Source organism: Oncorhynchus keta, chromosome 34 (genome assembly GCF_023373465.1).
Source record: "Oncorhynchus keta strain PuntledgeMale-10-30-2019 chromosome 34, Oket_V2, whole genome shotgun sequence".
In the NCBI taxonomy this organism is placed as follows: domain Eukaryota; kingdom Metazoa; phylum Chordata; class Actinopteri; order Salmoniformes; family Salmonidae; genus Oncorhynchus; species Oncorhynchus keta.
The window spans coordinates 74,799,903-74,827,255 of NC_068454.1; the positions used below are offsets into that span (position 1 = coordinate 74,799,903).

Below are 27,353 nucleotides of genomic sequence, written 5' to 3' on the forward strand. Positions count from 1 at the left end.
TGAAAGCTGAAGCCTTTTATTAAAAAGAAAACAGAGGACATTTTATGGGCGACTCAAGTCCAACCCTGATAAAACTCACTCTAAATAATATTAACGGTACACACTCTGGGAATACTTTTACAATCAGCTTTTCAATCAACTTCTCATTGTAAACAGGATAAATGCTTTACCATACAACTGCTGTTTGCTTCACTGGCTTCGCTGCACGATTTCAACATTTAAAATCAATTCTGCTCTTTCAAGCACCTCTCAAAGCTTAAGGGCCACATATCCGATCTTTCACTAAACTCTGCCAAAATCAATTCATATGTAGATGCGTAGATCATTTAAGTCGATTAAACAATATTTCGGACCATTTAACAAGAATAGTCCCGGCACTGAGGAAACAGCAAAAACTATACCTCTTGATTTTACTCAACACTAACTGAAAATCATACCCTCTTTCAGTCTGTCTCTAATACATTCTATCACAAACTCTCTCCTTTCTTCCCTCTACAGTCCCCTCTATGAGATGGTCTCCTCTAGGATGAACTCGATGGTGTGTGGTACATCCTGTCCCTCTACCACAGTGACCGAGGGGATCTCATGTCCCTCCATGATAGCTGACAGGGAGGGGACAGAGATGGCCTGACCACCCAAGAACACCACCTGGGAGGACCCAGCCTGCCCAGAAAACATAGCCCCAGAGGAGTGCTCTGAGACGGGCACGGCCGGCACCATCACCCCCTCTGTGGTTCCATCCGTCTGGACGAGCAGAATGGTCTGCACCGCCGACTCCCCCTCGCCACCCAATCCCGTCCCTGTAGACAAGAGCACCCTCGCCCCTTCAGCCTCTACATCGTTGGCTGTGGTTCCATCCGTTCCGTCGTCGTGGAGACGGATGTGTTTGTCGAGGTTGGAGCGTGAGCGGAAGGCTGACGGGCAGCGGTGGCAGGTGTAGGGCGTCTCTCCACTGTGGATGCGGGCGTGCTCAGTAAGACGGCCAGCCACACTGAAGGCTTTACCACACACCCAGCAGCAGAAGGGCCGCAGGCCGCTGTGGATACGCTCATGGTCCTTGAGGTGGGGCAGCTGGCGGAAACGCTTCCCACACGTAGAACACTGAGAGAGGAGGAGGAGGGGACGTAGGGGGTGGAGAGACAGAGCAGAGAAGAAGAGGAGAGAGTGCAGAAAGGGGAAGAGGAGAGAGAGAGAGGAGAGGCAGAGAGTGAACAGAAAGAAAGAGGGAGTAGAAGTTGAAGAGGAGAGAGGTGGAAGAAGAGTGGAGGGGAGAAGGATGGGTAGGATTGGAAAACATAACGAGAGAACAAGGACAAGAGGAGAAGAGCGAACATTAAAATTCATATCTTGAAAACTTATGAAAACATATTTTCTGAAACACTTCTCCAAATTTGTAGACACAGCACTTCTGGCTGAAGAGGCAGAAGAATAGGAGGGGTAGAAAAACAATGTGTGAGAAGAGAGAGAGAGAGATCTAGGGAGGGCAGAGGACAATGGTAGGTAGAGATAAAGAACAGAAAGAGGGACACAGGGGACTGAAGAGAAAAAAAGAAGCTGACAGAACAGAGCTGCACTACTACTGCAGGACATTCATCTTTTTCCACACAGCAGTGTTACCTACCTGTCTGCCATACTGAATGACCACAGAGACAACGCCTACCATTAGTAGAACCAGAGGGAATCGGCAGGGACATTCTCACCAATACCTTTACAGCTTTGACTGCATTTTTATTGAACTATAGAAGCCTGGGGCTGTTCTGCCACACATTGTGCCACAGTGAGCAGAGAGGCTGGTTGGTCCAGAGTTTAGGACACTGCCCAATGGAGCTGGGTCCCAGAATAGTAACACAGAGGGGAGATGGTAGGCTCTAACTCAGCCCCACTCATTAATCATAGGAAGTGTAGAGGGAGGGAGGACACCAGCGTGCATAATACACTGGGGTGACCACAGCTTGTATGTTTTAGATGAGATGATTAGATTTGTTTATTAGTCACATGCACAGGGTCGCAGATGTCATTTGCAGGGTACAGTGACATTGTTAAGCTCCGAGCTCCAATGGTGCAGGTCAAAAAGAGAAGGGAAGTGAGAAGTGAATGAAACAATAATTAAAGTAACCACAGGCAGAATCACAACCAAAGTCTTGTCCAGACGGCCTCTTCTGCTTCTGAATAAAAAAATTGACAATCTAATTGATCCCTTGTAGTAGACGGTTTTAAATCACCTCAGAACAAGACAAACCATAACGAACGTCAGTCGTGCTCAGTAGATAACCCACACACACACACACAATCAATCATTTCCACCTCCCCACCCCTTTACCTCGAAGGGCCTCTCATCGGTGTGGATCCTCATGTGGACGTTGAAGGTGGAGGTGTAGGCAAAGTCCTTCCCACAGATCTGGCAGTGGAACCTCTTGGAGCCGCGGCCCTTCCCCATAGTCCCCTGGCAGTGGGCCACAATGTGCTCCCCGAGGGCCGAGCTGGAGGCGAAGCGCCGTCTGCAGGGGGACAGGGGGCAGCGCAGGGGGGTCTGACCCGTATGGGACAGCCGATGGAGGTCCAGACCCTCCTGGGTCATACAGCAATGACCACACATATCACACTCCATCTGGATGAGCAGAGAGAGGGACACATCTACAAGGTATAACTAGTGTAGAGTAAGATCCTACTATTACAGTATCTATGTCTATAAGGTATAACTAGTGTAGAGTAAGATCCTACTATTACAGTATCTATGTCTATAAGGTATAACTAGTGTAGAGTAAGATCCTACTATTACAGTATCTATGTCTCTAAGGTACAACTAGTGTAGAGTAAGATCCTACTATTACAGTATCTATGTCTGTACAGTGCCTTCACATATTCACACCCCTTGACTTTTTCCACATTTTGTTGTGTTACAAAGTGGAATTAAATTGGATATAATTGTAATTATTTTGTCAACGATCTACACAAAATACTCTGTCCAAGTGGAAGAAATATTAGAACATTTGTAAGAAAAAAAGAAAATGAATATGTCTTGATTAGACAAGTATTCAACCCCTTGAGTCCATATATGTTAGAATCACCTTTGGCAGCGATTACAGCTTTGAGTCTTTCTGGGTAAGTCTCTAAGACCTTTCTACACTTGGATTGTGCAACATTGGCTCATTATTATTTTCTAAATTATTCAAGCTCTGTCCAATTAGTTGTTGATCATTGCCAGACAACCATTTTCAGGTCTTGCCATAGATTTTCAAGCAGATTTAAGTCAAAACGAAGTCAGCCACTCAGGAATATTCACTTCTTGGTAAGCAACTCCAGTGCAGATTTGGCCTTGTGTTTTAGGTTACTGTCTTGCTGAAAGATGAATGAATGAATATCCCAATGTCTGGTCGACTGAACTGAACTACGGATGGGCATGAATAATCGATGTCAAAACTCCATCTTTAACCAGAGGTCAATATTTTTTTCAAATACTGTAAAACAATTGTCAAACTTTTGTCTTGAAACAATGTCAATTTGCTTTGACTGTTCCATACTGTCATGACGTGGCCCTCTTTGGGTATAGCAACTACCATCTCCCTCACCACATCTCTTCCCCCTACACCCAGGTTCTTTAATCTCAGGCCATAAATTCCTAGAGGAGACTCTCTCCTCATGGCCAGGCAGTATAGAGAGAGAGAGAGAGAGAGAGTTTCACAGTAGAACTTCTTCTACATCCCAGAACTTGAGAACTGAACAATATCTATGTTTTGGAGAATGTGTAAATGGTCGGTGGAGAAGCCAGCTAAGACCGGTCCGTTTTGTTTCATGTTGTAACCTCATTGAAAGACAATACATCCACATTACCATAACTCTGTTTATACAGGAGCCTCCATTATGAGATTTGCATCTAATTATTGTATAAAATGAATGAGTAAAGATTAAACTATTTATGAAATTATGTAATGTGATTTTAAACTGTTAATGTGAGAGAATTGTACTCCCTTTAAAAAGTTGAACTAGGTCATTGACCCGCCCCATGAGCATAGACATTGATCTGGCGTCATGGGACAGCCCTTTTCTACTGTTCCAAATAAAATCCCCACCTGAAGAAAACCTCTTTAGACCACGCATACGTCAGTAAGCTGAGGTGACAAAGGTTGAATAGAGACCACAAAACCTCTGTATAAGCTAAGGTTGTAATGGTTGTTGAATTTCTAACCAAACAACGTGGAGCATTGGCTACACAGTGGAAATGGTTCAACTCTGAGACTATCGATACCGCCAGAATAAGAGCAAATCTTCGATACTAATTACTAGTCTGCAGCTAGGAATTATGTCGACCTGGAATGCGAAGACCGACAACCGCCAAAACATCTATTTTATAAGAACATTTCTGAATGGGACTCTGACGTATCCATTCTAACCACGAGAGACGACTTGGAAGCAGATAGAGAGCAACAGAAAGACGGATGATTCCAACAGAGATCTTGGACGACACACTGAGCGTAAATATACATTGATTGCAATGATTCCCGAATGAGTGAGGTTTCATGTGCAAAGGATTAGGATTTCAATCAATATAATTATCAACTGTGTAGTGACTCTTGTAATTCCCGCCCTTCTCAGTCCAGACCCACTTCCCTTTGTCCACCAAGCCGTCATATTGGCTTAGCCCACTAGGGAACATCCCCTGTCATTTCCTTGTAACCATATCTACGGTTTGTTTGTTTATGCATTTATTTAGTTAGTTAGTAAATAAATTATTAAGACAATTGTTGTATGGATGATTCATGGTAAAGGCTGGGTTCGTGCAGATAATCAACAATTTACAACGTTCGGAATGAGACTAACGCGAGGTAAAGAATAATTCATTAATTCATTAGAATACTAATTAATCAGATATTAAAATATCTGAAGAGTTATATTAGGAAAATTATAACTTTGTAATCTGAAGATTTTCCTTGGTGCCCTGACTTCCTAGTTAATTACATGTACATGATTAGTTTTTAATCAAGTAATAATAATTGTGGCCTCCCGGTTGGCGCAGTGGTTAAGGGCGCTGTACTGCAGCGACAGCTGTGCCATCAGAGTCCCTGGGTTCGCGACCAGGCTCTGTCGTAACCGGCCGCGACCGGGAGGTCCGTGGGGCGATGCACAATTGGCCTAGCGTCGTCCGGGTTAGTCGGTAGGGATGTCCTTGTCTCATCGCGCACCAGCGACTCCTGTGGCGGGACGGGTGCTGTGCATGCTAACCAAGGTTGCCAGGTGCACGGTGTACCCTCCGACACATTGGTGCGGCTGGCTTCCGGGTTGGATGCGCGCTGTGTTAAGAAGCAGTACTGCTGGTTGGGTTGTATATCGGAGGACGCATGACTTTCAACCTTCGTCTCTCCCGAACCCGTACGGGAGTTGTAGCGATGAGACAAGATAGTAGCTACTACAACAATTGGATACCATGAAATTGGGGAGAAAAAGAGGTAAAAAAATAAATAATTGCCGATGACAGAGAATTGATTTGATAAAATAACAGTCTTCACTTTAATGATGACAAAGACACAACAATGTGCATTTGTATAGTGGAGACCTGTCATTCAGGGCATCCTTGAAAATGTGTCTTTCAACTTGAGAAAATGTACCCACATTTCAAATGATCACTGAGAATAACTGTCCCAGACAGGAGATGCAAATCACTTCGCACTATTCTGTTATTTTATTCTGTTATATTACATAATGTGATAAGGCCTTGGAAATAAGAACGTCTTATCTGCCAAATTAACAAAACAAGGCTATGCCATTGCACAGCTACAATAGTCATTTACAACATCAACAATGTCTACTGTACACTGTACCTATGATCAATTTGATGTTATTTTAACGGACTAAAAACGTGCTTTTCGTTCAAAAACAAGCCCATTTCTAAGTGACCCAAAAACTTTTAATGGTACTGTGTGTGTGTGTGTATATATTATAAGGTATTCTCCTATTACAGGTATTCTACTCTCTGACGAACATTCAAACAGGCAAAGTGTCAATACAGGACTAAGATGGAGTCGTACTACACCGGCTCTGACGCTCGTTGGATGTGGCAGGGCCTGCAAACCATTAGACTACCAAAGGGAAGCACAACCGAGAGCTGCCCAGTGACACGAGCCTACCGGATGAGTTAAACAACTTCTATACTTACCTCGAGGCAAATAACACTGAAACATACATGAGAGCACCAGCTGTACCGGAAGACTGTGTGATCACGCTCTCCACAGCAGATGTAAGACCTTTAAACAGGTCAACATTCACAAGGCCGCAGGGCCAGACGGATTACCAGGACATGTACTGCGAGCATGCGCTGACCATCTGGCAAGTGTCTTCAATGACATTTTCAACCTCCCCTTGTCCGAATCTGTAATACCAACATGTTTTAAGCAGACCACCATCGTGCCTGTGCCCAAGAACACTAAGGCAACCTGCCTAAATGACTACCGACACGTAGCACTCACGTCTGTAGCCATGAAGTGCTTTGAAAAGCTGGTCATGGCTCACATCAACATCATCATCCCAGAAACCCTAGACCCACTCCAATTTGCATATCTCCCAAACAGATCCACAGATGATGCAGTCTCTATTACACTCCACACTGCCCTTTCCCACCTGGACAAAAGGAACACCTATGTGAGAATGCTATTCATTGACTACAGCTCAGCGTTCAACACCATAGTGCCCTCAAAGCTCATCAATAAGCTAAGGCCCCTGGGGCTAAACACCTCCCTCTGCAACTGGATCCTGGACTTCCTGACGGGCTGCCCCCAGGTGGTAAGGGTACGTAACAACACATCCGCCATGCTGATCCTCAACACAGGGGACCCTCAGGGGTGTGTGCTCAGCCCCCTCCTGTACTCCCTGTTCACTCATGACTGCACGGCCAGGCACGACTCCAACACCATCATTAAATTTGCCGATGACAACAGTGGTAGGCCTGATCACCGACAACAACAAGACAGCCTATAGGGGAGGTCAGAACCTGGCCGTGTGGTGCCAGGACAACAACATCTCCCTCAACGTGATCAAGACAAAGGAGATGATTGTGGACAACGGGAAAAAGAGGATCGAGCACACCCCCATTCTCATCGACGGGGCTGCAGTGGAGCAGGTTGAGAGCTTCCTTCGTGTCCACATCACCAACAAACTAACATGGTCCAAGCACACCAAGAGAGTAGTGAAGAGGGCACGACAAAACCTATTCCCCATCAGGAGACTGAAAAGATTTGGCATTGGTCCTGAGATCCTCAAAGGGTTCTACAGCTGCACCATTGAGAGCATTCTGACGGGTTGGATCACTGCCTGGTATGGCAACTGCTCGGCCTCCGACCGCAAGGCCCTACAGAGGGTAGTGTGAACGGCCCAGTACATCACTGGGGCCAAGCTTCCTGCCATCCAGGACCTCTATACACCAGGCGGAGTCAGAGTAAGGCCCTGAAAATTGTCAAAGACTCCAGCCACCCTAGTCATAGACTGTTCTCTCTGCTACCACACGGCAAGCGGTACCAGAGTGCCAAGTCTAGGTCCAAGAGGCTACTAAACAGCATCGACCCCCAAGCCATAAGATTCCTAAAAATCTAGACAAATGGCTACCCAGAATATTCACATTGCCTGCCTGCCTGCCCCCCCCTACACACACACACACACACACACACACACACACACACACACACACACACCCCTGTTTGAACTTGTTATCAGTATAAAAGACTCCTGTCCACAACCTCAAACAGTCACACTCCAAACTCCACTATGGCCAAGACCAAAGAGCTGTCAAAGGACACCAGAAACAAAATTGTAGACCTGCACTAGGCTGGGAAGACTGAATCTGCAATAGGTAAGCAGCTTGGTTTGAAGAAATCAACTGTGGGAGCAATTATTAGGAAATGGAAGACATACAAGACCACTGATAATCTCCCTCGATCTGGGGCTCCACGCAAGATCTCACCCCGTGGGGTCAAAATGATCACAAGGACTTTGAGCAAAAATCCCAGAACCACCCGGGGGGACCTAGTGAATGACCTGCAGAGAGCTGGGACCAAAGTATCAAAGCCTACCATCAGCAAGGGCATTTAAGATGAAACGTGGCTTGGTCTTTCAGCATGACAATGATCCCAAACACACCACCCGGGCAACAAAGGAGTGGCTTTGTAAGAAGCATTTCAAGGTCCTGGAGTGGCCTAGCCAGTCTCCAGATCTCAACCCCATAGAAAATCTTTGGAGGGAGTTGAAAGTCCGTGTTGCCCAGCAACAGCCCCAAAACATCACTGCTCTAGAGGAGATCTGCATGGAGGAATGGGCCAAAATACCAGCAACAGTGTGTGAAAACCTTGTGAAGACTTACAGAAAACGTTTAACCTCTGTCATTGCCAACAAAGGGTATATAACAAAGTATTGAGATAAACTTTTGTTATTGACCAAATACTTATTTTGCACCATAATTTGCAAATAAATTCATAAAAAATCCTACATTGTGATTTTCGGGATTTTTTCTCTCATTTTGTCTGTCATAGTTGAAGTGTACCTATGATGAAAATTACAGGCCTCTCATCTTTTTAAGTGGGAGAACTTGCACAATTGGTGGCTGACTAAATACTTTTTTGCCCCACTGTATATATAAGGAATAACTAGTATAGAGTAGGCGGCCAGTGTACCTGTCCCATGGAGCGTCCCCGTCCCTGTCCCCGGCCACGGCCCACAGTCTTGTCCTCCTCTGAGCTGGTACAGCGCTGCAGATGGATGTCCAACACTGACTGGTTCAAGAACTGGGAGGAACAGTGAGGGCACAACACTGGCTCCTTATCTGGGGAGATGGAGTGGGCAGATTGAGTTAATTACTTAATAAATTAGTGTTTATCACAGTCCAAACAGTGTCCGAGAATGTGCATGGGGTGGCAGGTAGCCTAGTAGTTGGAGCTTTGGGCCAGTAACAGAAAGGTTGCTCGATCGAGTCCCCAAGCTGACAAGGTAAAAATCTGTCATAGGCAGTTAACCCACTGTTCCTAGGCCGTCATTGTAAATAAGAATTCTTATCGGATTTTCCTCGTTAAATAAAAATACAATAAAAACATTAAATCAGTTGAAATACACTAAACATGGAAAGGACAGGGATGTATAGATTGAGTGGGTATTTAGACAGTCACATGCCCTGGTCACAGGCCCCTCCTGTCCCTACCCACCAAAACACACACTGGGTTACAGGGTATTCTGTACTGTCATCACTCAGTATATGCTACAGTATGTGGCTTAAGGTAACTTATTTATTTATTACTGTTGGCAGTCTGGATGTTGGTAAACAGTCTCAGGCTCTCTGTCTGTTTCTGTGTAGCTAAAGGAGAAAAAGAAGATGAGAGAAGATGCTGAGCTTTGATATTTCCCCATCTTAGCCACAGGCGTCTACCGTTACCATGGCAACGCCAACCCAGCAGAATCCTCCCTCCCGGCTGGAGCGTTCACCAGTCCCCCCTGAGGAGCCCTCCGTTGAAACATTTAATAAGGAACCTCTCCATCAATAGAGCATTAACTAATAATCAATTCCAACCAATCACATCGCTCTCTCTCTGAGATGCGGTCATTTCTGACGCCGACCGCACCGATGAGGTCAGCTGCAGCTACGTTGCCGCGACCCATTATTGGTGGGGTCGAGTCGATAGACCAGAATTGGAGGATCCTCCATGTTTTAAGTCCCCAGTTTGGGAACATTTAGGCTTCCCAGTAGATTACAGGGGTGATGGATAGAGTTGTGGATAAAACGGTAACACTAAGTCACCACGCTCAACAAGAATAGCCTATGTAGCTAACAACACTTCAAATATGTTGACACATTTACGGCAACATCAGTGGGCCCCAGTATACCAGAGTAAGATGGAAACGCAAAGAAACTACACAACATCGTTTTCCCTCTGCATTCAAGTAGCCCGTGGCAGCTGATTCTGAACGAGCCAAATAAATTACAAGAGCGATAGATAGGCTATGTTTATATTTTTTAACATCTTTGGTTTTTAGCTGTGGGTATGCATCCATTCATGGTGGTTTAGAATAGGGGGTATTAACTCCCCGTGAAAGTGCTTGAGCCAGGTACAAACTTCCCACTTGCACCCATTTCAGCAAACAGGTTGTACCCGCTCTATATAGACAAACCAAAGCTGAAGTTTTCAATGAATTGGTCAATGCACCCCGTGTTGAGCTTATAGTGACAGCCCATCACATTACCCCGGAGTGGGAGATGTGTGTTTTGAAGCGTGGTACATTGGACACTGAAGGAGGCAGTGTCACGGTGCGTTCATAACCAAGTGGGAATTTACCGCATACAACTGGGAATAATCCACTTGAACGGAGTAATTACTATTGGGAAAATGGTCTATCATCCTGAGAATCCACTTCTCCCACATGGTGACCTCTGACGTCACCTACTAAGGAAATTACCTCTATAAGAGCATTTTCGGCAGTTAAATCCAACAACAAAACATTATTTAGCAATCTATTAGTGTGGTTTTTTAACTATAATTTGTTTACAAGTGTGATAGCTCTACTTTTAGTTTATGGTTGACACAGCTTGTTGGCCATTAACCAATCCTTTTTTCTCAACGAGTTCAAATCACATGAGTGCATCCAACTGGTATTTACGATTTCACATCTGGTAAATACCCACCTTCCACATGGTTCCAAACGCAACATCTGAGTGGAAACTTGAGGGCCAACATAACAATCCGGCCATTTCCCCCCTGAACAGAAACCGAATCGTGACCACAAAAATGCAATACCTACCGAACCATAAGTTTGGTGAACAATTATACCCCTAATTATTACTAAGGCGCAGATTACTTCTGCATACTTAACATGGAAATCAGCTCCATTATGAACAGCTTCACTAATTCACAGCCACACATACACACTATATAATCCCCACTGTCCTTATCATCTAATTCATTATGATCTAAAAGGCTAAACTGATCCTAGATCAGCACTTCTACTCTGAGAAGCTTGGATACGGGCACTGGTCTCGGTCTCGTCCAGTGCTTATCAGACACACAGAGAGGAGGGCAGCTGAGAGGAGAGGGGAGGAGCTACCTTGGTGAATGAGAGAGTGCAGGTCCAGCTCCTTCCTGCGTTTGAAGGCCTCTCCACAGACAGAGCAGGGGAACGGGTGGCTGGTGTGGAGCAGTCTGATGGACAGAACACAATGAAGGGAAGAGAAAAGGGAAAGATGTGTAAACAACAACTAATGTTAATAATACACTTCTGAATAAATTACAAAAATGTTTTGGGGTTTTTCAGAGCAGAAAATGAAAAAAAAAGACAGGGATAAACACAAAGCTATAAAAAACGAGGGCTATAATACAGTACTGCAATGAGCAATATGTTTTTCTTGGAAGCTGAGAAAGAATTAAAGCTGTGAGGAAAAGGGACAAAAGGAGCACCACCATCATCAACAATATTAGTACCAGTGAGCTGCTGCACATAACACTGCAGTGTGTCATTTGTAGATGCATGTAAGCCACGCTTCAATGGCCCACTGTAATCCTCCTCCACAGAGGAAGAATAACACACACAACCACATGCTGGCTATCACCTTAGTGTCACAGTATTAGGATTACCTCCAGACCTGTGTGCTTAGCCATGTTGTTAAGCCTTTTAAGGTTCAATACGGAGTCATTAGGTGTGTCATATAATACAATGGCTGCAGATAAACAGGTGGTTTCAGTGTGTGATGAGATATGAGAGCCTATGTTTATCCATTCCATAATGGCAGGATATAGCCCTGGGGAAGGAGAGGGAGGAGAACCACTGAGATGTATTTAACTGGCTGGATCAGTGTTGTGTTTGATGACTAGCGAAGTGTTTCCTCGCCCTGGTCCTCCAGTACCCCCAACAGTACACAGCTTCGTTGTAGCCCTTAACACACCTCATTCAACTCATTGAGGGCTTGATGATTAGCTGACAAGTTGAATCAGGTGTGTTTATCCAGGGTTACAATAAAAATGTGTACTGTTGGGGGTACTGGAGGACCAGGGCTGGGAAACACTGCGGTGGTGGAAGAGTTCACCTAAACACATTTCTTCAGCAGTGGAGGTATGCAACTCTTAACTACAGTCCTGCAGTGTCATGGTTTTATTCTAGCCCAGCATTAAAACCCTCAGATTCCACTAATCAACCCTGGCTAGCAGGTGTTTTAGTGCTCGCCACTAGCCAATGCATTACAAGCAGCTGAGTTAATGTCCTTGGTAACGATAATGTTCGTCACACTGTCCTAGATGGTCAGTGTGGGCATCAGGCCAGCTAAAGAAATAATGATTATGAATCACTGAAAAATACATTGTGTTCTATGTATAATTTATGACTGATGATAATGAATTTGTAAAGTACTTAACCCCATTGTTTAATATTAGATGGTAAACATAGTGTGTGTGCTATGGACCACTTATAGCCCTATATAAACTGTCTGGTCGATCATCCCTCTGCACAGGGCTGACAATAAGAATCAATATTTCAGGCAAAGATGACCCTGAGAATTAAAGCTTAAAGCTTCAGTCCAGGTCTTCACACCCCCCAGTGTTCGCTAATGAGAGGGGGTGTAGGGATACGGACTGCACCCTGCAGAGACACTGGGACTTCCTGCTTCGCCCCAACTACACATTGATATACAGTTCAAGGGTAACGTTCCATTCACTCCCAGATCACGCCCTCCTATTGATCCCCGGATCATTTGTCCTGTCTCACCTCCTCCTTTCCCCGCATCCCCCACCTCTAGTTCCTCAGCCGGTCGGTCTCCAACGCCTTGTCATCCTACCCCTTATCATTATCATCTTAATTTACCGCCGCCCGCCTGTCAATCATCGCTGGCGAGGGCTCAAGGGCACTGAGGTATCTCTGTTAACAACTCGGATTAAATCCCCTCAATGTGTAGGAACAGGGTCCGGGCCTGTGTTTGGGTTATGTGTAGCACATCTCCTGTTCTCAGTCCAGTCTTATGCTCTACTGTCACTGTAAATACAGTACCGTTGTGTGTTTGTTTCTCCCTATAAAACTTGGAGGGTTCAATCAAGGTAACTTACACATTGAAATGCGTCACCTGTGTTCCTTGTCTAATGTAGTTCTGTGAAACAGGCCTTTGGGGTTGATTTCAACCTGCACATTTAATTGAGTCACAGCCCAGTCACGCCCGTACCTGTGCTCCTGCAGCTGTTGGTCAGTCTGAAAGCGAGCAGTGCAGTTGGGACAGGCGAACAGCTGGCTTTCTCCATCCTCCCCCTCTGGTGTCTTCTTCTGCAGGGATGTCATTGACACAGCACAACATCAGGGGAAACAACTAACAGCCTGTCTCAATGTTAACGTAGAGACAAATAGCATTCCTGAATTTCTCTGATCTTTGAGAGCCTCAGTGTGTACAGATATTTGTTCCAGCCCAGCATCAACACACCCGATTGGACTGGAACAAAACCTTGTTCACGCTGTGGCTCTCCAGGACTTGTCCGTGGTGTGTTCAGAGATGTTCTCATTGTAAGACATTCTAAAAACAATCAGGTAATCCAGGGCTGTGTCCCAAATGGCTCCGCATTCCCTATATATTAAAAACTACTTTGACCAGAGCCCGATGGAGAACAGAGCCCGATGGAGACCAGAGCCCGATGGAGACCAAAGCACGATGGAGACCAGAGCACGATGGAGACCAGAGCACGATGGAGACCAGAGCACGATGGAGACCAGAGCCCGATGGAGACCAGAGCCCAATGGAGACCAGAGCCCAATGGAGACCAGAGCCCAATGGAGACCAGAGCCCAATGGAGACCAGAGCCCAATGGAGACCAGAGCCCAATGGAGACCAGAGCCCAATGGAGACCAGAGCCCTATAAGCCCTGGTCAAAAGTAGTGCACCACATAGGGAATAGTGTACTATAGGGTGCAGTGACCCCCCCATGTCTGACCTTCCATCGGGACCTGCGGCGGCGGGATTTGGGCTGGCTGTGGGTGAGGCCGTGCCTCTTCAGGGCGCCCGGCTGGGAGAAGCGCTTGCCACACACGGAGCAGGGGAAAGGTTTGGTGCCCATATGTGTCAGGCTGTGGCGCAGCAGGTTGGGAGAGGACGCAAACGACTTCTGACACACCTGAATTAACCAAGAAGAAGAACGAAGATGAATTTGATTGACGGAAGCCCAGTACAACATAGCTATTTCACATCGTCACATAGATTAAACAGAAAAATAAACATTAAGTACAGTGCCTTGCGAAAGTATTCGGCCCCCTTGAACTTTGCGACCTTTTGCCACATTTCAGGCTTCAAACATAAAGATATAAAACTGTATTTTTTTGTGAAGAATCAACAAGTGTGACACAATCATGAAGTGGAACGACATTTATTGGATATTTCAAACTTTTTTAACAAATCAAAAACTGAAGAATTGGGCGTGCAAGATTATTCAGCCCCCTTAAGTTAATACTTTGTAGCTCCACCTTTTGCTGCGATTACAGCTGTAAGTCGCTTGGGGTATGTCTATCAGTTTTGCACATCGAGAGACTGACATTTTTTCCCATTCCTCCTTGCAAAACAGCTCGAGCTCAGTGAGGTTGGATGGAGAGCATTTGTGAACAGCAGTTTTCAGTTCTTTCCACAGATTCTCGATTGGATTCAGGTCTGGACTTTGACTTGGCCATTCTAACACCTGGATATGTTTATTTTTTAACCATTCCATTGTAGATTTTTCTTTATGTTTTGGATCATTGTCTTGTTGGAAGACAAATCTCCGTCCCAGTCTCAGGTCTTTTGCAGACTCCATCAGGTTTTCTTCCAGAATGGTCCTGTATTTGGCTCCAGCCATCTTGCCATCAATTTTAACCATCTTCCCTGTCCCTGCTGAAGAAAAGCAGGCCCAAACCATGATGCTGCCACCACCATGTTTGACAGTGGGGATGGTGTGTTCAGGGTGATGAGCTGTGTTGCTTTTACGCCAAACATAACGTTTTGCATTGTTGCCAAAAAGTTCAATTTTGGTTTCATCTGACCAGAGCACCTTCTTCCACATGTTTGGTGTGTCTCCCAGGTGGCTTGTGGCAAACCTTATCCATAAAAAGTGTTGTTTATCTTTAAGAAATGGCTTTCTTCTTGCCACTCTTCCATAAAGGCCAGATTTGTGCAATACACGACTGATTGTTGTCCTATGGACAGAGTCTCCCACCTCAGCTGTAGATCTCTGCAGTTCATCCAGAGTGATCATGGCTGCATCTCTGATCAGTCTTCTCCTTGTATGAGCTGAAAGTTTAGAGGGACGGCCAGGTCTTGGTAGATTTGCAGTGGTCTGATACTCCTTCCATTTCAATATTATCGCTTGCACAGTGCTCCTTGGGATGTTTAAAGCTTGGGAAATCTTTTTGTATCCAAATCCGGCTTTAAAATTCTTCACAACAGTATCTCGGACCTGCCTGGTGTGTTCCTTGTTCTTCATGATGCTCTCTGCGCTTTTAACGGACCTCTGAGACTATCACAGTGCAGGTGCATTTATACGGAGACTTGATTACACACAGGTGGATTGTATTTATCATCATTAGTCATTTAGGTCAACATTGGATCATTCAGAGATCCTCACTGAACTTCTGGAGAGAGTTTGCTGCACTGAAAGTAAAGGGGCTGAATAATTTTGCACGCCCAATTTTTCAGTTTTTGATTTGTTAAAAAAGTTTGAAATATCCAATAAATGTCGTTCCACTTCATGATTGTGTCCCACTTGTTGTTGATTCTTCACAAAAAAAAGACAGTTTTATATCTTTATGTTTGAAGCCTGAAATGTGGCAAAAGGTCGCAAAGTTCAAGGGGGCCGAATACTTTCGCAAGGCACTGTATATAATAGGAAGCTATTCCTAACTAACTCCTGCTACTTGTTGATACACAACTAGTTTCAGTCATTAACATCAATATTTCACAGCATGTTCAATAGAACACATGTCCAGTCTAGCAGTACCTTGCAGGTGAAGAGCTTCTCTCCGGTGTGGCTGAAGACGTGAGCGCGGAGGAACCCCCTGCGTGTGAAGGTCTGGCCACAGTGGGGGCAGACGTGGGGGAGAGGGGTGCGGGACCAGTCCTGCATCAGCTTGGCTGGAGGAGGGAGGTTGGTGTCCAGTTGTTCCCCCACTACAGTCTTCTCCTCCTGCTCTTCCTTTAGGATGACTGGATTCACCTCTTTACCCTGGTCTTTGTTCTCTGCCCAATGAGGAGAGAGCATGGTCAGAAACTATTGACGGTCTGTCAAAATAACCTTAAACAATAGTGAAACTTAGCAATATTCCGTTTGGATTGGAATCAGTTATTATTCTATTTTTTACAGCAGAGTTACGTCTTCCCACTATGTTGAACCCAGCTGCCACTGGGTCGAACCCAGCTGCCACTGGGTCGAACCTACCATTGAGATCGTTGATGCTGCGTATCCTGATAGCAGGTATTTTTGCTGGCGAGCCTGACGCAGCACTGGACGAGGCGGCAGGTGGGGACAGCATCCTCTTGGGGGCGCGGGGGCTTCCCTGGGGGGGTGTGGCTGCTCCTGCCCCAGTCCCTGGTTCCCCACGGTGCTGGCGACGGTGGTAAAGGTACTGGGTGGTGTTCATGAAGCTCTGGTCACACTGGGAACAGTGGTGGAGGGGCTCGTTCAGGCCGTGCTTGTCCCTACGGTGGGCACTGAGCTCTGGCTCTTTACTGAAGCTGGCTCCACACTGGGCACACAGGAAACTCTGGACCACCTTAGGCACCTGAACCGGAGCACAGGTAGAGACAGTGGAAGTAGAGGAGGTTTCATTCTGGTTCTGCTCCTCAGTTCCATTGTTCTGGGAATCCGCCACCCCCGCTGTCTCCTCTTTAGACTCTTCCACCCCCGCTGTCTCCTCTTTCGACTCTTCCACCATCTCTTCCACCACCTCTTGCGGCAGTGTTACTATTTTGTAATCCTGGTAATCTGCATCCTGCATCTGTCCTCCCTGGGCCTGGGTTTGTGTGACCCCTTCCTTGCCTTTCTCCTTGTGCTGCTTGCGGTGGTAGAGGAAGAGGGTGGTGTTGAGGAAGCTCTCCCCACACACAGTGCAGTGGTGCAGGGCTTCCTTGAGGCCATGCTGGGACTTGCGGTGGGTGACCAGCTCAGACACCATGCCGAAGCTGGAGCCACAGTCCACACACAGCAGGCTGGACGGGGGCTTGAGCTTCTTGGCTGCCTTTATCCTGTAGAAGTAGGACGTCTGCTCAGGGTTATCGGCTGGGAGGTCCTGGGAGGGAGCGGGGTCTGGGGGGTCCTGGGAGGGAGCGGGGTCGGGGATGGACTGGCTGTCTGCTGCAGACTGGGCCTCTGTAGATGAAAGAGCTGACAGAGCATGGATCTCAGGGGCTTTAGTTCCAGTGGATTCCCCTATGCTCTCGGTTTCTGTCTCTTCCTCGCCTCCTTCCTGCCCTCTGTTGGTGGCGTTTGGCAGATACATGTGATCCAGGGTGGCTGATATGTCCTCTGCACTCATCCCATCCTCCTCTTTCTCTGCTGACAGCTGAGACTTCACTACATCCTGCTCCTGCTGGGTTTGTTGTGCCCTCTCCTGACTCCTTCCTCTGCCCCCTCCTCCTTCTTGGTCATCCGTTGAGCTTAGTTCATTCGGTTCATCTGGACCCAGGTCCACCTCCACTTCAGCCTGACTGTGCTTCCCCTCTCCCTCTGGGGGCAGTTCTGATCCAGATCCAGAGCCGGTCTCTTCTGGTTGTGGTTCGGTGGGTCCTGCCTTGGTCTGCAGACACTGACCATGTTTGCGGTGCTGCTGCCAGAGGATCAGGGAGTGGAACAGGGCGTCACAGTCTCCACACTGGTACAGGATCTTGGGCTGATCTCCTGAGGAAGGCTTATTTGGGCTAGCCATGGCCAGACCTGGTGCACCAGAGCTGGGCATCACAGAAGAGACACTGGCCTTGGTCTGAGGGGCAGGCGATGGAGCAATGGGCTGGGTATATATCTGCTGCTGGAGACAGAGAAAAGAGGACAAAACACAAGCTGACCAGTCTGGACAATAATGAGTGAATGAAAACATCAATATGTTTTGGTGTCAAATTGAAAGAACTCCACCTAACAATGGAGGTTTCCATGGCAGTACTGGATAGCAATACCATCACAGGTCAGCAGGTAGCCTAGCAGTTATATGGTTGGGTTTGAATACCCGAGCCGACAAGGTGAAAAACCTAATTTGCTCCATGGGTGCCTTACTACTATGGCTGACCCTGTAAAAGAACACATTACACTGCACCTACGTGGTGTATGTGACAATATTTTTTGTTGTTGAAAAAGTCCATAGACCATTGAAACAGGAACAGTGTTTTTGTCAGGCAGATGAAGGATGACAAGAGAGGAATATAGTAATAGAGTATTCAGAGGACAGAGGGGTCAATGAGAGCAGACAGAGCAGTCTTTAGATCAACAGAGCCGGGGAGGGAGGGTTTCTCTGAGTGGGGGGGGGTAAGGACTGAGGGGCACAGCGATGATAAATACCACAGGCCTATCAGTTGAGTTCAGAGGACCAGTCCGTGGCGTTTGAGAACTGCTCGTTGATCCATTAGGACGATAAGAACCATCAAGGTTGAGGTTAATGATGTGTTCCTTCAGGAGTGTCTTCATTCAAGCAGAGGCACCACTGTGGCTCATTCTGTTATTAGTAGCCTAGACTGAGTACTAACAGCTGGTTTCTACTTTTGGTAATTTGTTGGCGTCATTGTTAGAATTGAGGAATGCAGAAACATTTAGTATCGTATGTAGAAACAGATTACTATTATGGATATACACTGCTCAAAAAAATAAAAGGAACACTTAAACAACACAATGTAACTCCAAGTCAATCACATTTCTGTGAAATCAAACTGTCCACTTAGGAAGCAACACTGATTGACAATAAATTTCACATGCTGTTGTGCAAATGGAATAGACAACAGGTGGGAATTATAGGCATTTAGCAAGACACCCCCAATAAAGGAGTGGTTCTGCAGGTGGTGACCACAGACCACTTCTCAGTTCCTATGCTTCCTGGCTGATGTTTTGGTCACTTTTGAATGCTGGCGGTGCTTTCACTCTAGTGGTAGCATGAGACAGAGTCTACAACCCACACAAGTGGCTCAGGGAGTGCAGCTCATCCAGGATGGCACATCAATGCGAGATGTGGCAAGAAGGTTTGCTGTGTCTGTCAGCGTAGTGTCCAGGGCATGGAGGCGCTACCAGGAGACAGGCCAGTACATCAGGAGACGTGGAGGAGGCCCATAGGAGGGCAACAACCCAGCAGCAGGACCGCTACCTCCGCCTTTGTGCAAGGAGGAGCACTGCCAGAGCCCTGCAAAATGACTTCCAGCAGGCCACAGATGTGCATGTGTCTGCTCAAAAGGTCAGAAACAGACTCCATGAGGGTGGTATGAGTGCCCGACGTCCACAGGTGGGGGTTGTGCTTACAGCCCAAAACCGTGCAGGACATTTGGCAAATTTTCCACTGGCGCCCTGTGCTCTTCACAGATGAAAGCAGGTTCACACTGAGCACATATGACAGACGTGACAGTTTGGAGACGCCGTGGAGAACGTTCTGCTGCCTGCAACATCCTCCAGCATGACCGGTTTGGCGGTGGGTCAGTCATGGTGTGGGGTGGCATTTCTTTGGGGGGCCGCACAGCCCTCCATGTGCTCGCCAGAGGTAGCCTGACTGCCATTAGGTACCGAGATGAGATCCTCAGACCCCTTGTGAGACCATATGCTGGTGCGGTTGGCCCTGGGTTCCTCCTAATGCAAGACAATTCTAGACCTCATGTGGCTGGAAGGTGTCAGCAGTTCCTGCAAGAGGAAGGCATTGATGCTATGGACTGGCCCGCCCGTTCCCCAGACCTGAATCCAACTGAGCACATCTGGGACATCATGTCTCGCTCCATCCACCAACACCATGTTGCACCACAGACTGTCCAGGAGTTGGCGGATGCTTTAGTCCAGGTCTGGGAGGAGATCCCTCAGGAGACCACCCGCCACCTCATCAGGAGCATGCCCAGGCGTTGTAGGGAGGTCATACAGGCACATGGAGGCCACACACCCTACTGAGCCTCATTTTGACTTGTTTTAAGGACATTACATCAAAGTTGGATCAGCCTGTAGTGTGGTTTTCCACTTTAATTTTGAGTGTGACTCCAAATCCAGACCTCCATGGGTTGATAAATTTCCATTGATAATTTGTGTGATTTTGTTGTCAGCACATTCAACTATGTAAAGAAAAAAGTATTTAATGAGAATATTTCATTCATTCAGATCTAGGATGTGTTATTTTAGTGTTCCCTTAATTTTTTTGAGCAGTGTAGTTAAATCTCCACAGTCTTAGTAAATACTATTTGGTTGCTTGTTTTGATGCTGCAAACGAACTAAATCACCATTACAAGACATTTCAGTCATGTCTGATGTATTTAGTTTCAGAGTAAGTACTCACAACTCAGCGTTTTAGCTCAGTAAAGGAGCGGAGTTATAAAACCAGACTATGTAACTTGAACTGCCGCTGACACCGTTCTTATCCAACGTGGCAAAAACGATTACTGCGGACCGTCCGGAGCTCTTGAAATAGTGTCATGTACGTGTGTATTCATATGTTCTTGATGAAAGAGCATTTTCAATGTGACGCTGGTGGTTGAGTCAGTCTCCTAGAAGGACTTGAGACAGGAAACTGTGTCTACATCCCAAATAGCATCCTATTCCTTATAGCTCTCTACTTTTGACCAGGGACCATAGGCCTGTTTGGTCAGTGAAACTGGCTAGTGTGTACAGAGGTCTGTACCATAATGAATTGATTTAATTAACGATTCCAGAACTGGACTTCAACTCCGGAAGTGCACTAAAATATTACACATGGGTCAACGTGTAATTAAAGTAACTGAGGGAGCACACCACTGCTGAAGTTTCTTTTTAATAACACTTAATCTGTCCCTCTTGGTAAGCAAGATGGGTAATAGGAATGTCATTAAATACATACATATTACAAAGTGGTTCTACCACGGTGTTAATTTTCCATCTTCCTTTTTAATGCTAAAACGCAAAGCTTCTAATTTCCTACTAGGCCTCTTCCATGTAATTACAGTTCTCTGGATCCGAACAAGTCAAGTTAAAAAACGTTTGGTATAATAGCAGCCCACATTAATTTGAAATGTAAACACCCCGTTTTATAGCAATGTCGCCTTTAATGTTACACAGAAATTACGATAATCTAGCTAATGAAGTCTGAATGGTAGTAATAAGGCAGCTGACGGCAGAGCAGGGGCCAGAATGCCATAAGGCACTTAGGTTTTATAGAATGTTTCCACAGCTGATTCATCTGTGAGGAGGCCAATGAGCCATCCATCAGGAGGAGGGGTGGAGCTGACTGATTCATCTGTGAGGAGGCCAATGAGCCATCCATCAGGAGGAGGGGTGGAGCTGACTGATTCATCTGTGAGGAGGCCAATGAGCCATCCATCAGGAGGAGGGGTGGAGCTGACTGATTCATCTGTGAGGAGGCCAATGAGCCATCCATCAGGAGGAGGGGTGGAGCTGACTGATTCATCTTTCACGCTCCTTTTCTCTCCCCACTGGCAACTCAAGATGCAATCTGCCTGTCACTCATGACACCAGGCTTTATGGTTCTGAGCTTGAGGAGACCGTCACCATGGGAGGCTGGGGACACGTTTCGGAGAGCGACGCTGGTAAACGTCACTCACGGTCAACGGCTCACTGTTTCAAACCTCCGAGCATACACTGTAGCTGTCATTATGAGGTAGCGATACAGCGGAACAAGGACAGTGTTATTCCCTGTTACATAGTAACAGAAAAAGTATCTGTACATTGGAATATAATAACTCAATATTTGATGTAGAAAGAAATGTGATCCGTCATTTTATTTATATTAGTGAATATTGTATTGTCTATTTTCATCCTCTAAAAATAAACTAAACAAAAAACAAGAACAGTGCTGGTCATCTAATTTCCTATTATGACTCAACAAACAAGTGAACTGAAAATTATTGGTTATGTATGTCTTAACAGAGGATCTAATTCCTTTTGTACTTGGTAGAATGCAGTGCAGTTTTGTAGGCTACAGAGCTTATCAGAGTCCAAAACATGTACGCGTCTGCACAGCAGTGTTCTAGAGTGTTGGACCGTAGGCTTTCATTTTTGAATTCTCAGCGAGGCTCAAGCTATTTTTCAACCGTCACTACATACAAACTGGAGCCTCGTTGGTTGGGAACTTTGAAGGAGCGCAGCCGGGTTGTGCCTCCCCCAGAGACGGACCGCCGGACTATCACGGCTCTGCGCGTGTGGACTTATGCTTCAGCCTCACAAGGCTCTCCAATTCACATGGGAGGCCTTGAGCACAATAATGGCGACACTATGCAATGTACACACTATTGCATTAATAAATTGTAATATAATAATATATGCCATTTAGCAGACGCTTTTATCCAGAAGCATTTAGCCTACATGTGGAAAACATGAGAAAAGTTTAATAAAAAGTTATTGTTTATCAATATTCTAGACCTAGCCTATTTAGTTTAAAAATGTCCATGGAGTTTGAAGCTTCCACTATTACCTGAGTCTGTAGGAAGGGGATGGAGACGGGGGTGGGGGCCCCACTCCCCACGTTCTCTGTGGTGCAGGTCAGCTGGTGGGCCAGCACCTCCTCCAGGGTGTCAAACTCTTGGTAGCAGGGGAAGCACATGTACACAGAGGCACTATCAATCGCCATACCTGCCACAGGGAGAGAGAGGAGATCTAGACCAAAACAGTGCATTACTGATCATATTCAATCCAGGTTGGGTGTTCTGTTTTATGTCTGCAAGCAACACCTGAACTCAATTATTAGCCTTTAGCCTAACTAATATGTTATTAACCATTGTGATGTCTTAAGGGTAAAAAAATGACCAGCCACTATGTTTCTGACCCGGCAGTTATACAATCCTTTACACACCACAAAAACCACCAAGATGCAATGAGAAATTGAGATTATGTGCGACTGATTGAACTAAATATGAGTGCACGTTTCAGTGCCCAACAGGTCGTAGATCTGAATTTTTCAGATGTCCAGGAGGAATAAGAGAACAATGATTTAGAAGAGGTGGTATCTGAAGAAGAAGATAGGGAAGAATACAACCCAGAGCATGATGCATCATCTTTAGATGAAGAAATCCCCCAAACTGAAAGATACAATTTTGTCAAAGAGCAGCAAAATAACATGGTTGGTGTCCACTGATTGTGAAGAAGGAAAGCCCATATATATTCAAAGTTTGTAATGAATGACAGGTTGTTTCTTTGTGCAAAATATATATGGGGTTTAAAATTAAATTAAGCTGCTTTATTTTAGGGGCTTAGTGAAGGCAGGTCATGTTTTACCCTTAGGTCAAGGGGAGTATACAGAATGTTAAGGCTACACAAGGGTTAACATAACCTAAATGTAGCATAGCCACCCCACCATACACATAGAGCTGATGCATCTAAATAGCATCTTTATTTGGAGACCGATTGAGAATGTGTTGTATTACCCCATGTATAAATGCTGGCAAATCCTCAAATGGGAACGATGTAAAAATATTTGATTTAAATCATGTTGTAAACATTGCCCTCTACTGATGGAAATTAGTATCTTCATGTGTTCCTGGGATTTGGTCAGACAGGATATTTGAACTTTCAGACAAAATGGCAGTAGGTAATTGTAATTTTGTCTACGCTGGTGCTCCTAAAAGGTAGAGAATGTATGTATATGTAACAAAAAATCTGTAAAAACAAAAAAAGCAATGTTTGTTTTCCAAAGAGGGTTGATGGGTTATTAAAAAAATACACTACTGACTTTTCGTCCTCATGCTAGCTAGCAGTAGCCACCGCAGCCAATTTGGAATAGCATTGTCATTTCAGTGGACATGCCATTCCATAATGGCTGCTGTGACTACTGCTATTTAGCATGAGCACGAAAATGACTTTTCTGGGAAAACTAGCAGAATTTCCAACTTCTCGGTGGAGCCGTGTGGATAAAGGTAACATTTGGAGTACAGTAGCATATCCCATCCCTGCATAGAAGTACGTTTTCCGACCAAATATCTCGTGCTGGCTCCAGTGTCTTAATTATATCATGATTGCGTTCTGACCCCAGTGCAGATGTGTAAGTGTAATGGTAGTGTATCTTCTGGCAATAATAATATATTCCACAACGGTATATGATTAGCCTACAATCATGACCTACTTTATACAGCTTTATAGTTTCGCCAACAGAACTAGAGAATAACATGCAACACAATACGACAAAACAGCTAATACCTTTTAGTGGAATTGTGTACTGACACATTGCAATACGTTCACACTAACTTGGGCCATTACAGTGCAAATTAGTGAATGGCGCCAAATTAATGCCTAAAGTGATCCAGACTCCAAATCCCAGAGGTCAGCAATTTAGCTGTTTGCTATTTTATATGGTGGCTCACTCGCTGGTGGCACTGGCAAGTTTATATTTGGTTTAATTTAGCCAACTAACGTTACTATAGTTAGTTGATGCAGGTTTGTGGGAATATAACCAACGTTAGCCTATTCTGTATTGATTGACAGCCAGCTAGCTAGTTGCTAGCTTGCATTTCCGCAAACAAACAATTCAAGCAACGTTTAGCTACATTACCACGATTAATATCACATTAAAACGGCTTGAGCTTTATCAATACAAGTCAGTTGTCTGGTTAGCTAAACTAATCCACCACTGTCTGCCAGCAGTCGCTCTGAAGATATTTTATGTGCTTTGTAAAAACGACGAAGAAGGGTGGCATTCACTTCTTCTGTGGTGTAATGGCGGCTGCAGTTTCGATGTAAACGTTGGATGTCTCCCCCCGTTGAGACTCCGCGAAATCAGTCCCTGAAATCTTGTCCTGGCTGAAGTTACATTCCATCCATAAAAAAGGAATTAAGTTAGATAATTACAAAATAACAACTCACCGAAAACTGAAGCCGTTATCTCTTGAAGAAACAAGTTGTGTTATTGTTCCAACATGTTAACAAGGCTTGAGCGGATTGGCTGTCTGCTCTCTCGTACGCCGTACACCAATGGAATTCGACTACACTACACAAAAGAACGCATTGAGCGTATGCCTTTGGTGCAACATGATGGCTGTCAAAAGTCCCAAACAGGGCACTTAAATTGTTGTTGTTTTTCTGTTTATTAACTCGGTTTTCAATAGTTTTTGTAGCAAATAAGAAAGAACATGCAACTTTCATAAAAATAAAAAATGTTTGTCACACACCACAAATATGCAGTGACATGCTTACAGTCAGCCATAGTAGTACTGCGCCCCTGGAGCAAATGAGGGTGAAGTTCCTCGCTCAAGGGCACACATCGACAGATTTTTCACCATGTGTATTCGAACCAACAACCTTATTGGTGCAACGCTCTAACCGTTAAACTACCTGCCGACCTACCGAACTAGTTGGAACCTTTTTGTTTTTATGTAAACATCTTGGATGTTAAGCTGTAATCACAACATGATCATGATGCAGAATATGGCTTTGTGTTATTAATTCATAAAACCTCTGAAAGTCTTGAGCAAGGGCACATCAACATATTTTTCAGTCATGTTGGCTTAAGTATTCAAACCAATGACTTTTCGGTTAATGGCCCAGTGCTCTAACCAATAGGCTACCTGCCACCCTACCCAATCAGTTTGACCTTTTTTTTTTTTTATGTAAATTTCAACATGATCATGATGCAGCTCATGGCTTTGTGCTATTCATTCATAAAACCTCTGAAAGTCTTGAACTAAGACCTCAATCAATCATGTTTTCATTTTTAAACCCACAGTAACTGAATGCTTATCTATTCCTCAACAGGCTGCTGAAGCACCATGATTCTGCCCCGTCAAGCATTATATCCAGTAGTTGGTAGAACATATGAACTGTCCCACAGCATTTCTTCTCTCCCCCGGGCTGTTCAGGAGGACGACCGGTTCCTTCAGAGTGTTTAACCCGGCACCAAATGGTATTAAAGAGGAGTCCGGGCACACTGCCAGGGGAGGGCCAGCTAGGGGCCACTCAATCGCCATTGAAACTGCAAGCTGCTTAACATGCTGCAGAATAACATTTATTCATCCTTGACGCATTACATGACGAGTGGAAACATCCCAGACATGTCCTGCATTGAGGGATGTGATTCATATGCTGGAGAGCCCCTGTTTACTTATGCACTTTGTCTGTCCTCCTCATTCTCTCTCCTGTTTCTAGAGACACTTGCCAGTCTCACTGAGCTACTGCTGTGGAGCTGATGGAGCTAAGCGGGTCAGACAAGGCCTCTTCCTGTTAATTCAGTAGTGCTGCCGCCTGGACCTGAGGGGCAGATTTAAATTACAATGTTCACTAGATTTCTCTAAAGCACTGGGAGGCAAAAGTTCTGTAGGATCCCATCTATATTTTCTGTTGAATATAGAAAAAGCAGATGCAGCCAAAAGGTTCAGGAACACCTGGCGACATTAAATCCTGCCCTCCTTGGCAGTCCAGTTTGAATCATGTTGGATGCAAAAGTTAGAACTAAGAACCCCTCTGAGACCAGTCCACAGGAAAGACAGGTTTGAAGTGTGTACTGATCTACAAGCTCTAGAATAGTTATGGAATAGTCGAAGGGTATTATGTGACATATCAAGTCTCACCAGATATCAACTGAGCTCTTAAAATCAGAAACAGTAAGGGTGGATACATCATATGACAACACCATCAAATGTGCAGATTAAAATATTAAGAATATTATGATCTGCCTGCCTATTAATCTGCCTATAATGCCCACCTATTCATGAGCCAATGACACCCCCCTCCCTTCTGCTCTCCCATCTGTCATTTCATTAACTAGCGGCATTTCATCAAGCAAGGTATCATTTCACTGACATTTGTGTGGTTCCAATAACTATTTTAATTTCATCCTTCCAAGCCATTTGCGTGTTCAGCCACCTGGCTCATGTATACACTGGATTGGCCTTTCATTAGAGATTTTCCTCCATGATCCCAGCTGTGCCAACATTCATGAAATACAAAGGGGCGGCAGCGTAGCCTAGTGGTTAGAGCGTTGGACTAGTAACCGAAAGGTTGCAAGTTCAAATCCCCGAGCTGACAAGGTACAAATCTGTCGTTCTGCTCCTGAACAGGCAGTTAACCCACTGTTCCTAGGCCGTCATTTAAAATAAGAATTTGTTCTTAACTGACTTGCCTAGTAAAATAAAGGTAAAAAAAAAAAAAAAAAGCAATCATGCTTTGATAGTAGTAAATGTCAGATACTACTACAGTTCAAATTTTGGTCAATGGGGTTTTAACTCCACATTGCATTTGTTGAAGCAGAAGTGACTTTGT

At 45.2% G+C, this 27,353-nt stretch overlaps 1 protein-coding gene and 1 long non-coding RNA gene across 5 annotated transcripts; one reads left to right on the plus strand and one right to left on the minus strand.

The window, feature by feature from the left end:
* Window positions 1-25,317, minus strand: LOC118378082 (zinc finger protein 574-like). Of its 4 annotated transcripts, none has more exons than XM_035765015.2 (10): window positions 24,963-25,317; window positions 22,582-22,739; window positions 16,392-17,976; window positions 15,954-16,192; window positions 13,926-14,105; window positions 13,169-13,266; window positions 11,071-11,165; window positions 8,655-8,803; window positions 2,321-2,608; window positions 1-1,101 (listed from the first exon to the last, which is right to left on the minus strand). In XM_035765015.2, the coding sequence occupies exons 2-10, from the start codon at window positions 22,735-22,737 to the stop codon at window positions 505-507; spliced, it is 3,387 nt and encodes a 1,128-aa protein (XP_035620908.1). In that variant the 5' UTR covers window positions 22,738-22,739; window positions 24,963-25,317; the 3' UTR covers window positions 1-504. The 4 variants fall into 4 exon arrangements, with proteins under 4 accessions (XP_035620908.1, XP_035620909.1, XP_035620907.1 ...); XM_035765016.2 differs by having other exon boundaries at window positions 22,582-22,763; XM_035765014.2 differs by lacking the exon at window positions 24,963-25,317 and adding an exon at window positions 24,300-24,912 and having other exon boundaries at window positions 16,392-17,973.
* LOC118378083 (uncharacterized) lies at window positions 22,773-27,214 on the plus strand. The gene is made up of 3 exons (XR_008090626.1): window positions 22,773-24,019; window positions 25,851-25,998; window positions 26,241-27,214. It is a non-coding gene; the product is annotated as an uncharacterized LOC118378083 (long non-coding RNA).
* The last annotated feature ends 139 nt before the right edge of the window (window positions 27,215-27,353 follow it).